Genomic DNA, 23,360 nt, shown 5'->3' with positions numbered 1-23,360 from the left:
AAAGACAGACATCCTGCAACCTCCTCCTCTCTTTTTAAGAGCCTTCATTCCGTATGAAACCGGAGGCACCCTAATTTTTTCTTTTTAATTGACTTCATTGCGCTGTACAAAATGTGTCTTGCTAGTAGGAACTAGTCACCAAAAACGTAGCTGGAGTGCTCTCTGATCCCTCAGAGAGATGGTCTGGAGCAAGGGGGGCAGCAAAGGAGGGATAGCATTACACACTCCTCCCCCCCCCCATAGCCACCTTGTTGCAAATACATGGGTTATATTAAAAACTGCATTCATATCATATTTTCCTGCCCCCCTGTTTGGGTCATTGGAAGTGCATGACTGACCTTATGCATTGGAATTGGCTTTATTGAATTTCGCCCCAAATGCGTTTGTAATTTTCTCGTGCCTGCCCCCGCCGACCCACTCCTGGTGTTCATGTCCTTGCTGTCCATAGTGGTGGGGCCGGGTGTATGTGTGTGGAGCGGTAGGATAAGTGCCCCCTTTTTATGGTGATAAACAAAATTAAATTTCTCTCTGTCAACTGCTGACCTTCCTCACCTTTGAGGTTGCATCTTTGCAGCGAAAGACAGGAGGCGCCGATCGTAGATCGTTTTGCTACCAAGGGACGTCAGCATGCAAAGGACCGCTGAGCAAATGAAATATTGAAATCTTTTCTTTATTATTTTTTTTGCCGGTTAGCAATAATACCGCTCCATCAATCTATCTATCCTTTTTTTTTTTGCGGGGGAAGTTTCTTCCCATTCCCGTCCATTTGGGGGCCTGTAAGGTGTTGACAACAATGGCCCTGTTTGCACTGTACAATTAAAGCTCCATGATGCCACTTTGAACAGTCATGGCTCCCCGCAAGGAATCCTGGGAGCTGCAGTTTGTTAAGGGTGCTTTGCAGGGAACCCTGGGAATTGTAGCTCTGGGAGGATCCCCTGACAACTCTCAGCAGCTCCCATGATTCTCTGGGGGAAGCTGTGACTGTTTATAGTTTATGGTGTGAATGGGGCCAATGTCTTTTGCTGTTGGACTCAAAGGGCCACTTCGCTCTGCTAAGAAGTTGTGATACCCACAGACTCGACCCATTTAACAGAGGATCAGACAGATTCGTGGAAGATAAAATGGAAGCAGACCCACCTTCCCCAACAGAGCACATGCTTGCAAACCCGGCATTCCCAGGGGTCGAAAGAGTCAGACAAGTGCGCCACACCTCATATTTAAAAGCTTGGCTAGGGGTGGTGCGGTTTCTGCTGCCATCTGTGAATGTGGCGCCTGGTTCTGGGTGACAAGACTGTACCTCCTTGTCTAACGCTGCTTCAGGCACTGCCTTTCGGCCTTCTATTCAGCCCCCTTTCCCCCAGCTGGCTGATCAAGGCCCTCCCCAGCTTATTGCTTGTCTGGGCCTGTTCTTCCAAGGGAAATATCCTCTGCATATGGAAGTTCCGTTTATTCATTCAATTAGAGCAGAGTTTCCCAAACTTAGGCTTCCAGCTGTTTTTGGACTACAACTCCCATCATCCCCAGCTAGCAGGACCAGTGGCCAGGGATGATGGGAACTGTCATCCAAAAGCAGCTGGAGACCCCAGTTTGGGAAACCCTGAGATTTAGAGTGTTTGCACTTTAGCCCAGAAGTCTCCCTGAGTGGCTTCTAGGCAATCAATTAAAACCAAAGCAGTCCCCTGCCCAATTTCTTACAAATGGAAAAAAAACCTGACACGCAAGGGACAACGGTCAGAGAGGGAAGAGGGGAGGAGGAAGCAAACTCAGGCACCAATTCTTAAATACAGTGGTACCTCAGGTTACATACACTTCAGGTTACATACGCTTCAGGTTACAGACCCAGTGCTTCGGGTACCTCGGGTTAAGTACTTTGCTTCAGGATGAGAACAGAAATCGTGCTCCGGCGGCGCGGCAGTAGCGAGAAGCCCCATTAGCTAAAGTGGTGCTTCAGGTTAAGAACAGTTTCAGGTTAAGAACGGACCTCTGGAACGAATTAAGTACTTAACCCGAGGTACAACTGTAGTAGATTATTGTAATGACCAGCTGGCATTTGCTTATTTATTGCATTTATATCCAACCTTTCTCTCCAAGGAGCTCAAGGTGGTCTACGTGCTTCTCCTGCCCTCATCTAATCCCCACAACAATCCTATGAGGTAGATTGGGCTGAGAGGCAGGGACCGGACTGAGGTCACATCCAGTGAGCTTCATGGTTATGTGGGGATTTGAACACTGGTCTGCAAAATTCTAACCAGTACACCACACAGCTCTGAGGCAGGAGGCACCTGATGGAGCATTGATGACGAAAGTGAGCACTTGCTTTGCTTTAGGGGCTTTTCTGGGATTTGACCCTTGCGTTGTGGGTGTTTTTGAGACTCACCCATGGGTAGGCCAGGCAGGAAACCCTCCTAGGGGTCTGGAGCTCTGGCATGCAGTTTGTGGGGGGCAGGTACCCTGAATTCTCTCTCTGTATTCCCCCCCCCGATTTCTGCCTTTTCACGGGCCTTCCAATTCACTTGCAGCCAGATCCTATCCCTGCCTTTTCACAGAGGAAGATTCTCCCTCTACAAAGGGAAGAATCTTTGTAATTTCGCCTTCCTCTTTCGCTGTTCTCACAACCCTCTTTTCCTTGGCCATCCTCTTGGCATTTTTAAGAAAGTGGTTTTTAATCTTCCACTCTCTCTAGTACATGAGGGCAGAGATTCCGTCCCCTGCTCTGAGCTCCTGGAAGAACTGCCAGAACACTCGTCTCAGCCTTTGAATCCCCGAAACACAAAATGAGATGTTTTAAAAAGATTGCTCTTGAGTGAGCGGAGGGTTTGATTTTTTATATATATATTAAAAAAAAGAGAAGACAGAGAGAGAGAAGCTGTGTTTACGAGAACCAAAAAATAGCTGCTTCCATTACAGTAATTAAATGGCGGCATTTAACCTATCAAGGCTGTTGCATGCATGCGAGGGAAAAGCGCTGGGTTTCGAGAGATGATCGCTGCACAATCCTCAAGGGGAATAGGAGCAGTTAAATAATTTGTTTGCGAGGTGCGAGCTCTGTGTGTCGGCTAAAAAGAGCCGCCAGTGCTGGAAGCACTGGGGAGGAATGGAGTGGGGGGGGGGGCAGACGGAGGCAGTGGGGATGTGTGTTTACCTAGAATACCCTAGAGCTCAGCCTTTTGCTACTAGCACCTGCACCAGGCTGTCAATAAACTCGTCGCTGCCCGTTGGTGATCAGGTATCAGAGGAATGGGGAGGGTTGCTTGCCTGCTCAGCTTCGGTCTTGCATCATGAAGGCAGAAAGTTTGCTTCATCCTTAAGTACCGTCTTCCCCACAGACAACCAGCCCCCAATTTTTTTTTGGGGGGGGGTGTTTAATTTTTTTTGCAGGGAGTGTTATAATTTAATTTCTTTATTTAAAAAAACTGGCTATTTCTGCATTGCTTCTAGGGCCACCATCCTTAATTTTTCTTTAAAAAAATGCTTTCACAAATTACCCGTCCATGTCAACACACACACATGGCTAGACTGTTCTGTTCTACTTTGAATGTTGTTGCTTGCTTTATAACTGTATGAGTTTTATCTGTTTTTATATTGTTCTATCCCACCTTGGGACTTTATGGTGAAGGGTGAGTAAAAAAAAAAAATGCTAACGAACAAACCTTCCTGCTCATCAGGCCTTGCAATTCACAATATTCATCACCAAGTTTCAAAATTATCTTTCTTGTAAACCTTTGCTATCATAAGAACATGAGAAGAGCCTGTTGGATCAGGCCAGGGGAGACTAGAATACAGAAGCCTTCTGCCTCTGACAGTTCAGGTAGAATATAGACACTGTGGCTTGTAGCCAATGGTAGGTTTCTCCTCCGCAAAATTTGTCTAATCTTCTTTTACAGCCATCCAAATTGGTGGCTGCCTCTGACTCTGGTGGCAGTGAGTTCCATAGTCTTAACTATGTGCTGCATGTATAAGTCCTTTGTTCTGTCTGTCCTGAATCTTCCAACATTCAGCCTTCAGATTGTCCTGGAAATCAGTGGCATATCTGGTGCAGGGATAGGCAGATGTCAGTTTCGATTTCTCTCAGTTTCTCACTTTTCCAGTCCAGCACAGGTCTCCACATTTCCACAGCAGTTTGCAGTGTTTTGCTCGCATCTAATGGACACACGTCGGCATGCAGTTTCCCCAAATGTGCACATTTTGCAGAGCAGTTTCCCCTAGTATATTCTCTGCCTTCCCACTGTCGGGGGGCAGTAAGCCTCTCAATACCAGTCCCTGGTAATCCCAAGTGGGGAGGGTTTCTGTTGCACTCAGGTCCTGCTTCCAGGCTTCCTAGGGTGCACTTCTTGTACCCCCCCTCTCCCTCTTGACTACAGTGGTACCTCGGGTTAAGTACTTAATTCGTTCCGGAGGTCCGTACTTAACCTGAAACTGTTCTTAACCTGAAGCACCACTTTAGCTAATGGAGCCTCGTGCTGCTGCCGCGCTGCCGGAGCCCAATTTCTGTTCTCATCCTGAAGCAAAATTCTTAACCTGGAGCACTATTTCTGGCTTAGCAGAGTCTGTAACCTGAAGCGTATGTAACTTGAAACATATGTAACCTGAGGTACCACTGTATGTTTTCTTTTTCTTTTTTTGATTTTTTTAAATTTTCAATGCAGAATCATAACAAAAATTACAAACATTGAATCCAAAATAATACTATACAAACAAGAAAACCCCGGAACATACAAAAAAAAATGCCACTGTATGTTTTCATCAGATTGTCCTGGCTTCTGGTGTTATGAGGGAGCAAAACTTAGTATCATAGGGCTGGAAGGGACAACGTGGGTCATCTAGTCCAGCCCCCTGCAATGCAGGAATTATTTTGTCCAAGGTGGGGCTCAAACCCTGAGATCAAGAATCATGCTCTACCAGCTGAGCTATCCCAGCTTGCCTAACTTCTCTCTGTCCCCTTTCTCCATAACTTCATGACACTTCTGTCGTTTCCCTGCATCTCCCTTGCTAAACTGAAAATCTGCAAAGACGATACGTTTTTGAAAGCCACAGACCTGTCACAAAGGCATGTAGAGGATAAGCTGGCTGTCCAGTCATCAAACTTTGGGCGCTTAAGTGCATTAGGGACAGCCTTCCCTGAGGGAGCGTGGCTGAAACCTCCGGAAAGAGTGCTGCTTCCCTCTCCCTCTCCCCCTTTGGAAACATCCTGTCGAACATCCCCTTCCGTAGAAGCTTGAGTGTCCTACCCGAGTTAGTTCTCTGCGCTCCTGGGATGCGGTGTCAGAGATTTATGCGGAGTGACAAGGCTTGGTGGAGCGTGTTTTTCTTTCTTTCCTGCTTTGTATTGCTGACCCCAGCATTGCAGAAAAGAGTTGGGAGCCTCAAGAACCTCTGTCTTCTTCCCTAATTCTTTCTCCCCTCTCCTGCATTTCTCCACCCCAATTTTGCTGTGTTTTAAGGCATACAAAAATCTAAAGGTTGCAACCCAGGCTAGAGCAGACCCACTGAAGTTAATGGATGTGACAAAGCCAAGTTTGTTCGTTTCAGTGGATCTGCTCTGAGTATAACTCAGCTGGATGCAGCCACAGATTCCCCGTTCCCGAACTTTGGAAGCCGGGAGCCCCATCCAGAAAGGAGGCTCCCTGCTGTGCCTCTGCATGAGTTCCTGCTCAGGATTTTATTAAGGCAGGGATGAGCCACCTGCAGCTCTCCAGATATGCCTATTGCAGCCAGCATGGCCCAGTGGCCAAGCATGATGGGAGTTGTTCTCTAGCAACATCTGAAGGTCACTACGTTTGCTTCCTAGAGAGCTCCAGACAGTCTCAAGTTCCACGGGGCCTGCAGCCTGATGCAGAAGAGTGTCAGAGCGCCAGGAAGATCCTGTGCCCTGTTTTTAATTTTATGGTAAAAGGACTCAGTCCCAAAGCCGCAAGACACACAAATCCCACAACGTTCCCTCTGCACCACACGTGGTTCTTTGTTTTCCAGATTTTAATTTTATTTTATTTTTAGTGGGTGGGGGAAATAACACTAATAATGGACCTCCAAAGAGCTGTGGTTGTTGTGGCAATCTCAGCCCTGGAGGATCAGAGCATCAGCTAACACGGTCCCTGACTCTCCCCTGAGAGCAGTGATGAAATATTGGCCGTTCTTTGCCACTCAAGCACCGTGGTCACTGGCAACACTGCTGTCTCCTTCCCTGCTTTGCTTCTTCTCTTTTCTAAAGCTTTTGCCCCTTTGCGGGCAGGAGTCCAGAGGGTCTGGGTTCGAATCACAGGAAAGGGGCATTAGATAAGGACCACTTCCACCATTCTGTCTTTAAGCATGGGAAGTTATTATGCTTTTATTTAAACATATTAGAATCATACAATTGTAGAGTGGGGACCCCAAGAGTCATCTAGACCAACCCCACGCAGTGCAGGAACTGTGGGTAAAAACAAAATCACTGACAGACGGCCATCCAACCTCTGTTTGAAAACCTTCAGCAACGAAGAGTTCACTACCTTCCAAGGTGTCCACTGTCCACAAAAAGTGACTCAGAGTGACTTACAGCAATAAATAAGTACCGCATGTATTGAAGCCAGCATAAAACTAAAACAAAATGAAATTTTAAAAACTCGTTCATATTTTTGAAAAAAAAGAAAAGGTAAAGGACCCCTGAGAGTTAAGTCCAGGCGCAGACGACTCTGGGGTTGCGGCACTCATCTCGCTTTAGAGGCTGAGGGAGCCGCCGTTTGTCCGCAGACAGTTTTTCCAGGTCATGTGGCCATATTTTTGAAAGGCAGGTATAAAACATCCCACCCACTGATTATTAAAAAAACCAAAGGCCTGTCAGAAAAGAAATGCTTCCGTTGGGTGCCTAAAGGTAAGTAGTGACGGCCACAGCTCTTCCCCTTATTATTTTATATCCCCCATAATAGTTTAAACCAGGGGCAGCTAACCTGTGGCTCTCCAGATGTAGCTGGACTACAACTCCCAGAACTATTGGCCATGTTTTCCAGGGCTGATGGGAATTGCAGTTCTGTAGCCGCAAGAGAGAGGGTCACAAGGCAGCGAACTCTGGTTTTTAAAAATTCCATCTCAGCTGTTGTGCTTATCCTTATCGTGACCAGTGAAATTCCATTTACAAATATTTTGGAGGTGTGGATGACCAACTTGGCACACAGCTCAAGAGAACCAGTGTGGAGCAGTGGTTAGAGTGTGGAGGCCAGGTTTGAATCCCGTTTCAGCCATGAAGCTCACAGGTGACCTTGGGCCAGTCACAGCTGCTCAGCCTAACCCACCTCACAGGGTTGCTGAGAAAATAAAATAGAGGGGATGCATAATGTGTACTATCTTGAGCTCCTTGTAGAAAAAAGTGGGATATAAGTACAGTGGTACCTTGGGTTACATACGCTTCAGGTTACAGACGCTTCAGGTTACAGACTCCGTTAACCCAGAAATAGTACCTCGGGTTAAGAACTTTGCTTCAGGATGAGAACAGAAATCGTGCTCCGGCGGCGCAGAGGCAGCGGGAGGCCCCATTAGCTAAAGTGGGGCTTCAGGTTAAGAACAGTTTCAGGTTAAGAACGGACCTCTGGAACGAATTAAGTTCTTAACCCGAGGTACCACTGTACAATCGGTTGGTTTTTGTTTTTTTTAAATGTTCATCTCCTTCGATGCTAAAGAGGCAAGTCAGTGGAAACTTCCAAGAAACTCCTGTCTCCTGCAATTTTTCCTCTTGATGTTATCAGCATCTCTCTTTTTTTTTGGGGGGGGGGGCGACAAGGACAGCTAGAAATTCACCCAGTGGTCCCCAGATCACAATATTCAATGCCCCTCTCCTCCTTTGGAATGCAAAGCTTTTTTAAAAAAAGTAGCTCCAATTTGACTCCACCGTCCCTGGGAAATTGCATCTGCTTTAAACAAACCAGAGGACTCTCTCTCCGATGTGGGGGTGGTTGGGAGGGGGGCGTGGGACAAGGTAGGGAGGGGGGAGACCTGACCTCTCTTCTGACAAGCGAAGCTGTGTGTCTCCCTTGCCTCCAAAGCACCGATGAAATATATTTTGCACTGGCTTGTAATAGTGTGATTTATGCTGTGATACGGTTTGCGATATTCCAGTGTCCTTTTGCCTTTGTGTCGAGAGTCTCTCCGCCCCCCCCCCCTTCTCTCTCCACGCCTCCCCCGGCCACCCCAGCGTCTCCTTCTGCTACATTTAACGTAATAGAGGTGAGTAGGTTCTCAGGGCGCAGAGGTTGGACACAGAGAATGCCGGTCTGAGCGGTGAGCAGGCTCTAAAACTTTCTGCTTCTACCTACTTCCCATCTGCCTCTTTTTTTCCTTAGAGTAATTTTCCTCCAGGGAGAAACCCCCCCCCCCCCCTAAAAAAACTGTTCTGCTTTTAGGAATACCATTAATCCAAAAACATACCTAGAAAGGGATTTTCAGTCATGCAAAAGCATGCATCCTCACGTATAATATCTGTCCACCAGCCAGTGTTACTCTGCACCTCTGCTCTTAAGAGCACCCCAGTAGATGGATCACTTGACCACAAGAGCTCAATCTTGTGGGAGTCTCTGTAACACTTGCTAAGTCCAGCGGTTGTGCAATCCTATGCATTGTTGTTCTTGTTCTTGCTGTTATTATTCAGTTGCCTTTCACCCTAAGGTCCCAGAGTGGGTTACAGCCATTGCAACACAATATTGAAAGCAGTTCAAACAATTTACAATCCCAGAAATAAGGTGTGTCTTTGATTAAATCTCCATGCCACCCACCTTCCAAATATCACAGGGCAGTTTGCAATACAGTCATACCTTGTGTTGCATTAGGTACATGTTGCGTCTTTTCAGCTTGCGAACGCGGCCAACCTGGAAGTGTATACTTCCAGGTTTCGCCGCATGCGCAGAAGCATTCTGCATGCTTCGCGCATGTGCAGAAGTGTTCTGTGCACTTCACACATGCACAGAATGCTCTGTCGTGCTCCGTACTTGTGCAGAAGCGCCACTCTAGTTGCAGACTTTTCGGGGTGCAAACGGCACCCCAGAACGGATTGTGTCTGCAACTAGAGGTACCACTGTAGAAACAATGCAAAACGAGAACATGAAATGTGTAGTAATAATAACAACAACAACAACCAAGACCAAACCAATACCGCAACACCCCCCCCCCCCAATATTTAAAAAGCCATAGAATGTTAATCAGCAGAAGGCCCAGTTGAAAGGAAACGTTTTCACCTGGCACCTAAAGATATGTAATGAAGATGTCAGGCCAGCCTCCCTGGAGAGAACATTCCACAAATGGGATACCCTGATACCCTGGAGAGCTGCTGCCAGTCAGCATAGACAACACTGATGGGCTAGATAGAGCTGTGGTCTGACTCCGAATAAGGCAGCTTCCTATGTCCTGCCCAGTTCCAGATTTACGTATAAGCTAAACAAGCTATATCTTAGGGCCCCACTCTCTTGGGGGGGGGGGGCCAAAAAATTTAAAGGAAAAAAAAAACCTGGATGTACATTTCCAAAATAATATAAGATTAAAAACAAATAAAATAAAACCTACATACAGCAACAGTCTTTTGTGTTGTGTAGGCTCCTATGATGTAAGTAATGGGCCTCGCCTGCTAGCCTAAAATATTATGGTCCATAAATTACCATATAGTATATATTCGACACAAAAAACAGTGACAGCTGGACATTTAAAGGGCCCCATTACCTTCAGTAGCTTAGGGCCTCATCAAACCTAAATCCAGTCCTGGTTCTACTGCAACTTCTCTTGATCATCTTCTTTGGCGCTTTTGAGGCATAAGAAAGTTTGGGGGTACTTTAATACATGTATATGGTAACTTAATGCCCGTTGCTAAGCATTAAAATGTGCAATAGCAGGTCATTTTATTGTACCATGTGCAAAACAAGCAAGCAAACAAAAAATAATAATTAGTGGAAGAAATGGTTAACAAGACCAACGTAAGCCGGGACAGCCAACTTTCCCAAGCTGGCATGGATGGTGATTGTTGGGCATTGAAGTCTGAAGCATCAGAAAAAAATTCCCACCAGATGAGATAGAAATGTTCCGGGTCCTCCGTCCCTTTGGATGCATGCAATTTATGTGTTATTTCCCCCCACAATAGCCAGGTTTTGGGGCTCTTCACCAAGGCATCCCTGTTTAGGGAAGTTTTTAATATTTAATGCTGTATTGTTTTTAACACTTGATTGGAAGCCGCCCAGAGTGGCTGGGGAAGCTCAGCCAGATGGGCGGGGTATAAATAAATAAATAAATAAATAAATAAATAAATAAATAAATAAATAAATAAATAAAAATAATTTCCCTTTTATTTTTCTCAACCTCCCCCCCCCGCCCCCGCCCCCCGCCACCGTGATGTAAGCCTACACCAAGCAAACAGCTTGGCCTTTCTTTCACTGCAGGGTTGCAATATTCAAACCCCCCAGAAAAAAACCCCTTTTCAAAGCTAATTTTCAAAAGATAATCTCTACCATGTGGGAATATTTAATTTATGGACGTGTTTGTTATTTTTTCCTTAGCATTTTAGCCAGAGGTTTATGTGTGCAGAAAAATTAAAGAGCTGTGGGCGGGGGCGGGGAGAGAGATAAGATATTTTAAAGTAGTTTTGGGTTTGATTCTGAAATTATTGCTGGACTGCCTGAAGTCGGCTAGCAGTGACTCAGTCCTAACCATTCGTACAAGGTCGCTTCAAGTGAGCTTCATGGCCAACTGTGGGGGTTTTGAGCCCTGGTTTCCCAGGTCCAAACCCAACGTAATTGCCCACACTGCCTTCTCTAGCCTGGTGCCCCTCCAGCCTAAACCATCAGCTGGGGCTGGTGGCAGCTGCAGTTTGAAACCTCTGGAGGGCACCAGGTTGCAGGAAGACGCATTCGTGGTTGAGTTCTGGGTAAGAAAACTTGCACTTACCTATTTAAAATTTTGTGTTTGAGATTGGAAATAAACAAATTGGGTGTGTGGGGTTTTTTTTTGGGGGGGGAGGCGGAAATAAGGTTGATTGGAGGTGGGTTTATGGGAAAGGGGGGTTGGAAATAAACCCATAAACAAGGTGATATATAATATTTTTTTTCATTCTCCTTTTAAATAAATACCGATCAGCTTTATGTTCGGAGACAATAGGAGCTGTTGGCTTAAATTTGCAGTTTACTGTATTTATGGCCGTAATATCTAGGTGCTGCCGTCGTAATTTCATGCCCCAATGAGAAGTGCAAGGTCGAAGCAAATGCTTCCATCGGCATCCTGCTAACACCCTAACTCATAAACAAGGCCCGCCTGGATCAGGTGGCTTGGAATAATACAGGCTAATGAAATACAGCACAGCTTTCCATTACTGTTAGTTTTTACAGTGTCGTCATTACGTGTAATTTATGTTTAAAAAATTCAATTTTATACAAGGCTCTGGGAAATAGGGGTCTCCGGGTCACCCGACGACTTTTAACGGCTTGCGGGGTTGGGGTGGTGCAGGCGCCCAGGGCTGGGGGGGGGGGAGAAGGAGGAGAGGAGGGGGGAAAGAGAAAGAGAGTCTTCGTTCTGCTCAGCTGTAGTCCGTCCAGATGATGGGGGTGGTGGTTTTTGCTCATAAAATAAATAAATAAACTGCCCCCCCAATAAAAAATTAAAATGTCAATGTCAAGCTCTATCCCCTTCTTCCAAAAAATATTTTCTATTTTAGAGTGTGTAAGAGATTTGCTTAGTTGGCTTTTATTTTTTTTCAAAATAGTAGTAATGATATTTTTTGCACTAAAAAAAAAAGAGTTTGCCGTCTTTTCTAAGGCCTTGTGTGTGTGTATGTGTGTGTCGGTTATTTGAAAGGCAGGTGGCCATCTCTTATGGCTTCTCTTTCTCTCTCCCATCCATCAATCACCCAGGAGGTCCCGTAAGTGGCGGGGTGGAGGGTGGGGGGAGAATTATGGAGGGGGTGGGAGGGAGAGAAAACACAGCCTTAGAGACGGAGATACTTAACAACCTCTCCCAAACTCTCACCCCTTGACATTGGCTTCCTCGCCTCCATTTACGTTTCCTTTTTTATTATAGACTTCGAAAGCGCAGCCAGCAAGGCAAAAACTCCTGCCAGGTTGGTGTTTTTTTAAGCCAAAAAAACCCCCCCACACCTCCAAACAAATGCCTTTATACTTAACCTTTCCTTTTCCTGGCTGCATTAGCACCATATTTTTAATTGAATCCCACACATTCATCTTGTTTCTTTGGCTGTGTACACACTTAAAGCACATTCCCCCACCCCAAAGAATCCTGGGAACTGTAGTTTGTTAAGGGTGCTTGGGATCACAGCACTCTGGGGGTAGAACTACAGTTCCCGTGGCTCTTTGAGGGGGGTGCTTTAAATATATGGTGTGTATTCAGCTGGTTCTAAATGCAGCATAAGGGGTCTCTATAGTATAGTGTATTTTAAAATGGGGTTTCAGAGTTTTTAGGGGTTTTTGAATGTTTTATGTAGTTTTTCAGTTTCATTGTTCTGCATGGGACATTGACAATAAAGATATCATATTGTTTTTTCTTTGGCACATGGAAGTCGCATGCTCTAATTCTCATGTTCAGGGTGTGAGTCCTGTTGCTACTCCATCCCACACTTCCAGAACAGGCGTGGAGGGACCCCAAATTCTGCAAAAGTTTTTAGGGAAAACTTTATGGGTGAGGGAACTCTCAAAACAAGCCCAGTGACAACTGCGTACGTAGCAACTGCAGAATTCTGCAGGAGACTCAGGGGAGTGAGAAACAGTGGAAAGAGGGAAGGCGATGAAGTGGCTGGGATCCTGAACTCAGCGCTGCAGCATTTTTGTTGCAGGTCCTACATGTAAGTTGGGCTAGGTCAAGGCTGAGGAACCTTTGGTCCTCCATGTTATTGGACTCCAACTCACATCAGTCCCAGTCAGAATGGACAGTGGTTGGAGTGATGGGGTACAGCAACATCTGGAGGACCCACAGTTTGGCCATTTCTGGACTCAAGGCTCCTTGGAGTCCCATCCAGAAAGGAGGCTTCCTGCTGTGCCTCCGCATGAGTGTCTGCTCTGACTTTTGTTATTGTTGTTGTTTAGTTGTTGTTTAGTCATGTCCGACTCTTCGTGACCCCATGGACCAGAGCACGGCAGGCAGTCCTGTCTTCCACTGTCTCCCGCAGTTTGGTCAAACTCATGCTGGTAGCTTCGAGAACACTATCCAACCATCTTGTCCTCTGTCGTCCCCTTCTCCTTGTGCCCTCCATCTTTCCCAACATCAGTGCCTTTTCCAGGGAGTGTTCTCTTCTCATGAGGTGGCCAAAGTATTGGAGCCTCAGCTTCAGGATCTGACCTTCCAGTGTGCACTCAGGGCTGGTTTCCTTCAGAATGGATAGGTTTGATCTTCTTGCAGTCCATGGGACTCTCAAGAGTCTCCTCCAGGGCTGGCTTTTGTTAGCCTTGATTAAAACATGGCTAGGAAACATGTTCAATAATGGCAGCTAGAGACCAACATCATATGGAAGGCCAAAGGTTCCCCAGTCCTGTGCTCAGCTGCCCGGTTGGCGTTGATCCATGACAGGGCCTTTTCAGTGGTGGCTACCCTCTTTTGGCCCTTGTTTGCCACTGTCTCCTTCATTATGGACTTTCAGGATGAATTTAATCTCATTCCTCTTTACTCAACAATAATAAAAGCAATAACATTTTTAGCAGGCGCCAAAAAGAGTACAGTGAAGGCAGCTGCTTAATCTCAACAGGCAGGGAGTTCCAAAGTGTAGGTGCTGCCTACACTTAGGAGACAGGAGAAAGGAAAAAAGGAAGCGAGAAAGGATAAGAATGCATAGAGTTTGAGGAAGAAAGCTGGACGTGTATGGAGTGGCACTACTTTGCAAGACGTGTTTCTGAAGACTTCCAAGGAGACTGTCTATTGCCATGGCTGTTCATTCCATAGGGCAGTAGCTTAGTGGTCGAGCTCCTGCCTTGCATTCAGAAGGGCACAAGGTTCAGTCCCTGAATCTCTAGGTATAAGGGAGAATGTCTGCTTTTTAAAATTCATGTAGAACCACTGCCAGTCAGTGTAGACAATGCTGAGCTAGGTGGAGCAATAGTCTGACTCTATATAAAGCGGCACCCTATGTTCCTTGTCTCAAGGTAAGGGCTGTAGCTTAGTGGTAGAGCATCTGCTTTGCATGCAGAAAGTCCCAAATTCAATCCCAGTCAACTTCAGCTAGGACTGGGAGAGGTTCTGTGTTTTCAGCCAGTATAGACTGGGCTGGCTAATCTGTGCTCCAAATATTTGACCTCCAATAGACTTTTTGTGGCCTCTACAAACCCTACCTCTTCCAAAAGAAACCACTTCTGGAATTTTGGGAGGGATTTTTTTTTTTAAGAATACTAGCCATTTTTGCATTGTTTCTACTGACTACCATCTGTAATTGATTTAAAAATAAAAATAAAAATCTTAAGTAACTTGTTCACACACATATGCACAAATCCAACTTGCCTAGATTCTTCTGTTCTGTTCAGAATGGTTTTACTTTTTCTTTTAAACTTTTCTTCTATCTCACCTGGGAAAGCAATTCACAATCTCCATAGGCGATTAGTACTTACAAGAAAGTACTCCAAAGTACCTTTCATGTAAGCCTTTGCTGTCATAAGAGGAGCTTCCTGGATCAGGCCAATGGCCCATCTAGTCCAATGTCCTATTCTTGCAGTGACCAACCAGTTTCCTCAATGGGAAGTCCGCAAGCAAGACCTGAGCAGGAAAGCGACTCTTCCCCTCCTGCATTTTCCAGCCCTTGGGAGTCAGAAGTATTACTGCCTCTGACAGCTGAAGTAGACCGTAGGCTTCAGGGCTAGCAGTCTAGCAGCCGTTGATAATTATTTTTGTTGTTTTCTCTAGGCTAAACTAACCCATGCAAATTTGACAGAAAGATATAATCCTGCACAGGACTTACAGCCACTTTTCATATCCAGCAGCATCCCTCTCTCTCTTTTTCAGCGCAAGTGGAAATTGCACGCTTTCCCTACACGCACACAAAAATCCCCTCCTGTATCTGTAATCCGCCCCCCTCTCTGCTAGCGTGACCACCACTGGCTTGCAACTGCGGCAGGAACAAAAAGAGAGAGCAGTGGTTGGGGGTGGGGGAATAGTCCAAATAAATTGTCTCCACGTAAATGAAGAAAGGGGAGGGGAGAGGATGCAGAGGGACATTTCTCTTGACCTTAGGTTTGCTTTGGTGTGTGTGTGTTTTTAAACAGAACTTTAAAAGATGAAATTGACCTGACAGGGCCCCCTCTCACAAGACGGTGTGCTGGGTGAAATATCAGTGGGTCGCACCTTTGACCCCTGCTGAGCTGCATTTTAAACTCTGCTGGACTTCTTTCTTTCTTTCTTTCTTTCTTTCTTTCTTTCTTTCTTTCTTTCTTTCTTTCTTTCTTTCTTTCTCTCTCTCTCTCTCTCTCTCTCTCTCTCTCTCTCTCTCTCTCTTTCTTAGTGCAGGTTGACTGGAGTAAGAAAGGGGGGGATGGATCAGCCTCCTATGCTTTTATGGGGTGGAAAGCAGTCGTTTACATGTGTAGGTAGCCTAAGAGGGTAGAAGACAATGGCTTTAGAGGTCAAAACCAACACTTTGAATCAAGCTCAGAGTCTAGCAACATCTGGATTGAATTGACCTGGAGCCCAGCAACATCTGGGCAGTCACAGATTCTCAATCCCAGTGAGTTTCTTGGCTGAGCACAGATATTTGAACCCTGGTCTCCCAGGTCCCAGTTCACCACTCACACCGCTCCACCACGCTGGCTCTTAGTAGCTTGTTTCATTTTATATCCCAGCTATCCACTACTAAGGGACTCGAGGTGGCTTACACCATTCTCTTGAGTTCCTTCATTCATAACTAGGCATGAGCTAGGGTGCTGTTCCAACACTTGGCAAGACCCGCTAAGCTCCTCTTTCAAAGAGCGAGGTGGCTGCAGCCATTTGCATGGCTATCTTTCCAAGTCTCAGGTCTGGGCAAGAACCCAGGAGGGGGAGTACTCCTACAAACTCCTCTCATCTAATACTCCCTTCCAGAACATCTGCACAACACTCATAAGAGTTATTCACCCCTAACACTACATAGCCTCAGTAGTGACTGGGAGCCCAACAGTAGGTGGCGCCAGAGCTAATGTTAGCCAGAGCCAGCTCCTCCTAGTTTTGTCTCCATTCTCTTCCCTGCCAAGTTCCACAAGGGCAGCACTGAGGCTAAGGAGGAGGAGGAAGCTGAGATCCAGAGCCACCTATGAAGGTTGCTTATGTATGGCACGATAACACAGCCTGTGTGAAAGGCCTGTGTTGTATAATGCAAATCGGAAGGTACCTCCACCTCTGGGAACTGTAGTTTGCTAAGGTGCTGGGAAGTGTAGTTCTGTGTAGTGGTAAACTGCACAGAGGTTTCCAGTGCACGGCGTGTACACAACCCGTTTCGTATAATGCAAGTCAGGAGCCACCTCCACCCATGACCTCTATGGAGAAAAATACTATAAAGCGTTATGAAAATAAGGGATAATTCGTCCAGTGGTGGCGGCATCTGGCTGGACAGAAGATGGATGGATGGAGAAAAGTGGCAGCGGTGGGGGGGGGTCGATATGTGGGTCACGTTCTGTTTTCGTTGCATCCCTTTGCTGTGGCTCAGTCCTTGCTGCTTACCCTCTGCGGTTATATTATTCCTTGCAGATAGCAATCAACTGGAAGGAAGTGTGTGTCTAATTTGCATGAGATTATTTAAAACAAAAAACAAAAAAACAAAAAACGGTTTGCATTAGTCAGGGTGATGGTAAACAACACAGATAGAGAGAGGGAGAGAGATGCCTCCTTTAGCCGCGTCTCTCGGCTTTCAAGGCCAAATATAATTCACTTACAATCGGCAGCTCTCTTCATTCCTCCTTTTAACCTTTTGGATCCTGCCTGGGTCTCGGTCTTCACCAGGAGATAGGAAGCGCCGGGTTTATGTGGGGAAGGACTGGCTAGCAAGGAGAGAGAGGCAGAGGCAGTTGCAATGTCAGAAGCAAGGGTGGGTGTGTATGTGCGTGTCTTATGCCGCTCAGCGGCTGGGCATTCCACAATTGTGAGACGCAGTGAGCCAAAGTTGTAAAGCAGGGACTCCCTTTTCGCTGAGCGGAAGTGTCTTGGGAAACACAGCAAGCTTTCAGGTTGCATAGAGCTCTTGGAATCAGAGCATTGTGTCGCTCCTAGGCCACCATATACCACTTTAAACAGTCACACCTTGCCCCAGGGAATTCTGGGAGCTGTCGTTGGCCAGTGGTGCTAAGACTTGTTAGGAGGCCCCTAGTCCTACCACGCAGCTACCTTTCCCAAAGTTCCCCAGGAAGAGGGATTGATGGGTTCAGCCACTCTGGGAATTGTAGTTCTGTGAGGGGAAACAGGGTCTCTTCACAACTCTCAGCACCCTTAAGAAACCACAGCTCCCATCTGCCCCAGCCAGTGCAACCATAGATGACCATGAACAGCCCATGAGGCTCCCACCACCAGTTTCTACCGGAATAATGCTTTCTGACTGAGACTCAATGATTTTTTAAAAATAAAAATGCTTCCCATGGGACTGGGCCAATCAAACCTAAAAGACTATCAAAGTAGATGAATGTGTAGTAGCAGCCACAAAAGTGCTCATCAGTGGTGTTTCATCAAGCTGGCGGGAGGTTTTGTGTGAGCGGCTACAGGACCTACTAGGTCAGTATCCTGTTCCCTGTTGTGGTCAATCAGATGCCTCTGGGAAGTCCAAAAGCCAAGTCAAGGAGCCACCAGCCTTCGTAGGCATCTGGGATATTCAGAATACACACACATTCTGCCTGTATCTCTAGAGCCCTCCTCAATCCCTATCTTAAGAGGATCCCTAATGAAAACAGCCGTGCTCTGCCTAATCCTATTGTCGCTGGCTAATATGGCCAGATTAATGCGAGAAACAAATTTCTATCTATTTTATCCCTCCCGAACAGGATGCGAATCTAGCTGGGAGGAGGGTAGCTTAACAATGAGTGTTATTTCCTGTGCTTTCCAGATTGGAGACCTCAAGAACAAAGGGCTTCTCTGTGGTTTGGTGTGCAATCTTCAGTGATAATATTTATCACATATGCTCTCTTGAATGGATTTTTTGGGGGGGGAGTGAGGAAGTAGAGGGAGGGGAATGGGCAGCCTGATTCAAGTGGGATGCATTCAGAACACCAGCGGTAAAGTTTGAGAAACAGGAGAGCTCATCCTGACAGCCCCCATAGCCACCTCCCCATAAATCCCCCAGTTTATTAGAATCAGCGTGAGTGCAATCCTATATATTGTTCCTTAGGCGTCAGATCTGTTGAACTCGGTGGGGTTGATTTAAAACTTGAGAAAGTTTTACTCAGGCACAGGCACTTTTGTACATATTATTTAGCTGCAGATCTGAGTTGTGAAATTCATGGAAGTGCAGATTTTGAAGGAGGGCTAAAGTGTTTTGAATTGTATATGGATTGTGTGGGTTCACCTTTAAAGGCGAAGTGTTGAATTCCCCCCTCCTCCCTCCAATCCTTAGCCAGTGATCAGGGACGGTGAGAGTTGGGAGTCCAGCAACATATAGAGAGCCACATATTCCCCACCATGCTATATCATATGCCAGCTGGGTGCCTTGGAAATGATGTTTCCCAGGGTCCCCAGAAGTGATATTCCCAGGACCCCCCTCTTTCTCTACTCCCCACCCCTAGAGTCTTTCTTAAGCCTAAACCCACAGCATCTTATGAAAGCAATTCAAATCAAGTTTTGTCCCTGGAGGCCTCAGGGGCTTAGAAGTGCCTTTTACCAGTTGTAATTGGTGCGATAACTACTGCTATTCCTGGGCCAGGAGAGCATTGATGACTTCAAGACTGGATTGCTGCAATGCACTCTGTGGGGCTTCCCTTGCGCTTGACCCAGAAACTGCAGCTGGTGCAGAATGCTGCAGCACGGTTGCTAACGAGAGTGCGGCACTGTCAGCACATAACACCATATATTATAACATATATAATATAACTTCACAGCTTGGGGGCCAGTTTTCTTGTGGGGCCTGCCTTACCCCATGTGTGTCCACTTGATCGCTTCGATTTGCAGAATTGCGCTTTGGAACTCTCTGCCTATTGAACACTCTTTTCTGCACCTGCTTAAAACATTTTGTTTAGGCCAGCCTACTCAGGCAACGTATATGTCAACATGTTTTAAACATATTTTTTTTTAAATCCTTGGTTTCAATGGTTTTTCACTGCTTTAAATTGCTCTTCAATTCTAAAAAAAACCCCAAAATTTTAATTCCTTGCAAACTGCGCACACAGTCAAGCAGTCTATAAATTTTGTAAAACGTGCAGACCTGGCTTAAGTTTCTAAAATGAGAAAGACACTAAAATCAAATAAAAAGGCATGGTTCCTTCTATAGTCTTGTTCCCTCCAGGCCTTGCATTGTAGAATCTGCCCTTCATGGCAAGCCCCCCCCCCCCCTTCTCCTTCCCTTTCTCAGCAAGGACTTTTACTCCCTCTGAAAAAGCGAGCCAGCTGTGCAGTTTCCTTTTCTGCTGCTGGTCAGCAGCTGCTCCTCTTTCTTCTCTGTCTCCCTCTCTCATTGGCCAAATCCTTTCCAGATGTTGCGGCCTCTCCAAATGGAGAGGGGACCCCTCTTTCCTCTCCCCTAAGCCCACCCCTATAAAGGATGATAGCTTTGCAGAGAGCCAGATTTAAAGCCCCAGCCATCCAAGCGCCCGTCTTTTAATAACCGGCAGGTCGTCAGCGTCCTTTTCCAAAAGTTTCATCGCAGCTTGTTCTGCTCTGTTTTTATTGCCTCCTGATGTTTTCTGGGTCCCATTCATGCTCATCACAGTCAGACCTGATTTCCACTCCCCCCTTTCTCTCTCTCTCTCTCTTCTCCCCCCTTTTTTTATTTCTGCATTTGTCATAAAATAAAGCAAATTATTCCCATCTTCAGAAACGATCTAGACTAATTAGTCGTCTAACCCAATAATTAGTTTTTTGTTTCCCTGTCTGTTTTCTTACATTATTGTTAGCTTTCTCCTTCCCTACCCTGGGTTTGTTGTTGCTCTTGTGTTGTTTTTCCCCACCCCACCCCATTACGGATTAAAATGAGCCACATTTGCAGTTGATGGTGTACGTTTCCCCCACTATGTTCGTTTTGTGTGTGAGTTTTTTGCGGATTTATTTTTATTTTTTTTTGAGGGAATGGGGGAATTGCAATAGAAAAGCTGCTTCAAAAGCAGCAATAAACTCAAAGATAAATTAAGGAAATTGAATGAGCCACATTTGGAAAAAGTGTCAGGGAAGGCTAATACGCCCGTCGCTTAAGGTTAAATTGCGGCAGTGAAGAGAGAATGTGGCTCCCACCCCAGTGAATCCAGAATTCGAGACGCGCCGCGCATATTTGCCAAAATACTTTCGCAAGGCGGCTTCCAGGGAGTTCTGTTGGGGATTCTGGGTTTTTAGTTGGGAAGCTTCTTGTCTGGAGGGCCACGTTGTACCCCCAGTGTCAGAGGCATGCGATCCTTGAATATCCGTTACTGAGAAACACAAGTGGGGAGATTGCCACTGTGCTCAGGTTCTGTTTGCAGGCTTCCCAGAAGAGGCACCTGGTTTGTCACTGCAAGAACAGGATGCTGGACTAGGTGGGCTTTCTCTAACTCATGGGTAGGCAAACTAAGGCCCAGGGGCCAGATCCAGCCCAATCGCCTTCTAAATCCAGCCCGCGGATGGTCCGGGAATCAGTGTGATTTTACATGTGTAGAATGTGTCCTTGTATTTAAAATGCATCTGTGGGTTATTTGTGGGGCCTGCCTGGTGTTTTTACATGAGTAGAATGTGTGCTTTTATTTAAAATGCAGCTCTGGGTTATTTGTGGGGCATAGGAATTCGTTCATTCCCCTCTCTTCCAAAATATAGTCTGGTCTGAGGGACAGTGAACCGGCCCGCTGCTGAAAAAGTTTGCTAATCCCTGTACAGTGCTCTTCCGATGTTCACACAGTGCATAGTTAAAACATGGAATTCGCTTCTATCAATGGCCACAAGCCATCATGGCTAGTATCACAAGTGGGGGAAATGGCTGTTGTGCTTGGGCCTTCCCATAAGCATCATCTTGACCACTGTAAGAACAGGATGGGCTTTGGGCCTGATCCAGCAGGGCTTTTCCTATGCTCTTACAGGCCTGCAACCCCCACTTACACCCTTCTTTATTTACTGGGACCAGTCCGTATTTGTTTGGTTCCTGTCCTAGTTCAATATCTGTTTCTTTTGGAGGAAATCCTAATTCGAACGTTGCTCATTCGAGGACTTAACCTGACGTGGTATTTGCCCTGTGGTCTGATCCTGCGTGAGGAGAGCCTGGCTGCCAAAATAGTCCAAAGAACCACCATCCTATTCTTACACTGGCCCACCCAGACAGCACTCTCTCCATTTACAATTCCCAGCAACTGGTATTGCCACTGAGAGTGTGGGGAGAGTTAGTAGCTGAGAAATGTATTGTGACGATTGAAAAGCGGAACAGGGAGGTGTGACGGAGATGGAAGAAGGACAACGGTACCTCACTTGCATGGAAGGGAACTTCCTTTCCCGAGGGGATTGCAAACGGCAGCCATTCATTGATGGCCTTGCTGGCGTTTTCCCTGGTACGCATCTCTGACTTGAAGAACAAGCACCCTCATGGCTTTTTAAAAAGGGTCTGGTACAGACCGCACCTCCTTCTAGTTTCATCTCCATCCTCCTCCTCTTCCTCCTCCCTGCTGAGACTGAAGAGGAGGAAGCTGGCAGGTAGGACCACCTCCTGGGCTGGTTGTAGGTTAAAAAGGCAGACAGGTGGGGACTGGCTCAAGGCAGACTGAGGTTGCTGGGGCAGATCACCCAAATGGACCGGTATTAAATGACTCTCCTCTTCTTTCAAGGGCTGACGGATGAAGAAATTGACCTGGCCTTCCAGCAGTCAGGTACTGCCAAAGAGGAGCCTCAGCCCCATAGCCTTTCCACGCAGTTGGTGCCGACTCAGCCACCTCATCTTGCCCCACACAGTAAGTAGCCCCATGGCAACCACCAGACTCTTTTATTTCCACACACCTCTCGGTCTTGTCTTCTTTCTCAGGGCTGCGAAACAGGCAGTGTTTTTCTTAAGTGTTTCTGGTTTTTATCTCGCTTTTGTTTTTCTCGGGTGCTAGCCCCCACAATGGTGGAAACATTTGACTGTAGGATGGCAATGCATTAACGGTTGAATACAAGGAGGCAATATAAGAGTGGGAGTTTGGTTTTTTTAAAAAAATATCATTCCTAAAAGAGCAGCTTCCCATCCCAAATCGATACGTATTATACATAATATGTATATAAAATATGTATTTTAAATAATACCTTTGCAATTTTGGGTTGTGTGCAACCATTAGGCTAAAGGTTAACAAGTCAGTCATGTCCATTAATGTCAGTGGGCCTACTCTGCGTAAATCCCTTCTCCGGGATACCCCCCCTCTCCCTAGGCCACAACTAGTCTACTGTACAGAGGTGAAATTTACATGCACAGTCCCAGCCATGTTTACCTCTGCTCCTGCTTACCAATGGCATGTGGCCCTAGGAAGGTTGCCCAGAAGAGAATGTGGCCCTCAGGCTGTGCGGGGGGATGGGGGACACAGTCCCCCACCACTTGTTTGGATCCATTTCGTCATTGAAGCTTACCTGCCATCTTGCCCGTTTTCACACCCTATAATTTCATCTGCCACTTCCTTTCGTTTCCGCGCTTGAGGTTGCTGCTGGTTCCTGACGCCAGGCTAGTACGATCCCAGCCTCTAATAAAGATTTAACGCCAGCAATCTACTAGCACCTATTAGTCCCAATAAAGATATTGCAGAGTGAACGGCAACTTGTCCGCTCGCTGTGGTTTTGGCTCCTATCCTCACTCGTGAAAATGACAAGGAAATTAATTAATCTCCATGCAACAACTCAAACGTGCAATTAAGCCGCGGCCCTTCGGCTCGAGATGTAATTCTCATCTTGCTCTCCGACTGGCTCCAGAGGTTATCCTGAAGTACGGAAAGTGCATAAGGACATCAGAAGAGCCCTTCTGGATCAGGCCAAAGGCCCATCTAGTGCATCACCCTGTTTTTTCATAACTCCAGGAAGCCCACAGGTAGAGCAAGAAGAAAGCTTGCAGCGTTTGGGACTTTTTAGTTTAGAGAAAAGACAAGAGTGATAGGTGACATAATAGAAATTTATGAATTGATGCATGGCCTGGGTAAAACGGGATAGAGAAAAGTTTTTTCTCCCTCCTTCATAACACTAGAACTTGCAGCCACCCAATGCAGCTGAATGTTGGAAGATTTGGTACAGGTGAAAGGAAGTCCTTCTTCACTCAACTCCTAGTTAAACTTTGGAACTCACTCCCACAGGAGGCAGTG

The 23,360-nt window shown here is 46.3% G+C and overlaps 1 protein-coding gene across 1 annotated transcript in view; it reads left to right on the top strand.

Moving 5' to 3' along the window:
• PEX14 (peroxisomal biogenesis factor 14) overlaps positions 1 to 23,360 on the top strand; it is a 114,728-nt gene that overhangs the window by 72,630 nt on the left and 18,738 nt on the right. The window contains exon 4 of the mRNA XM_083750279.1: positions 21,870 to 21,992. Within this exon, the coding sequence (XP_083606405.1) occupies positions 21,870 to 21,992 (123 nt within the window). The remainder of the gene's footprint in view (positions 1 to 21,869; positions 21,993 to 23,360) is intronic.

Source organism: Podarcis gaigeae (assembly GCF_964106915.1).
Source record: "Podarcis gaigeae genome assembly, chromosome: 8".
Lineage (NCBI taxonomy): Eukaryota > Metazoa > Chordata > Lepidosauria > Squamata > Lacertidae > Podarcis > Podarcis gaigeae.
The sequence above is the reverse complement of the archived record's forward strand: the minus strand, read 5'-3'. Positions and strand labels throughout refer to the sequence as shown.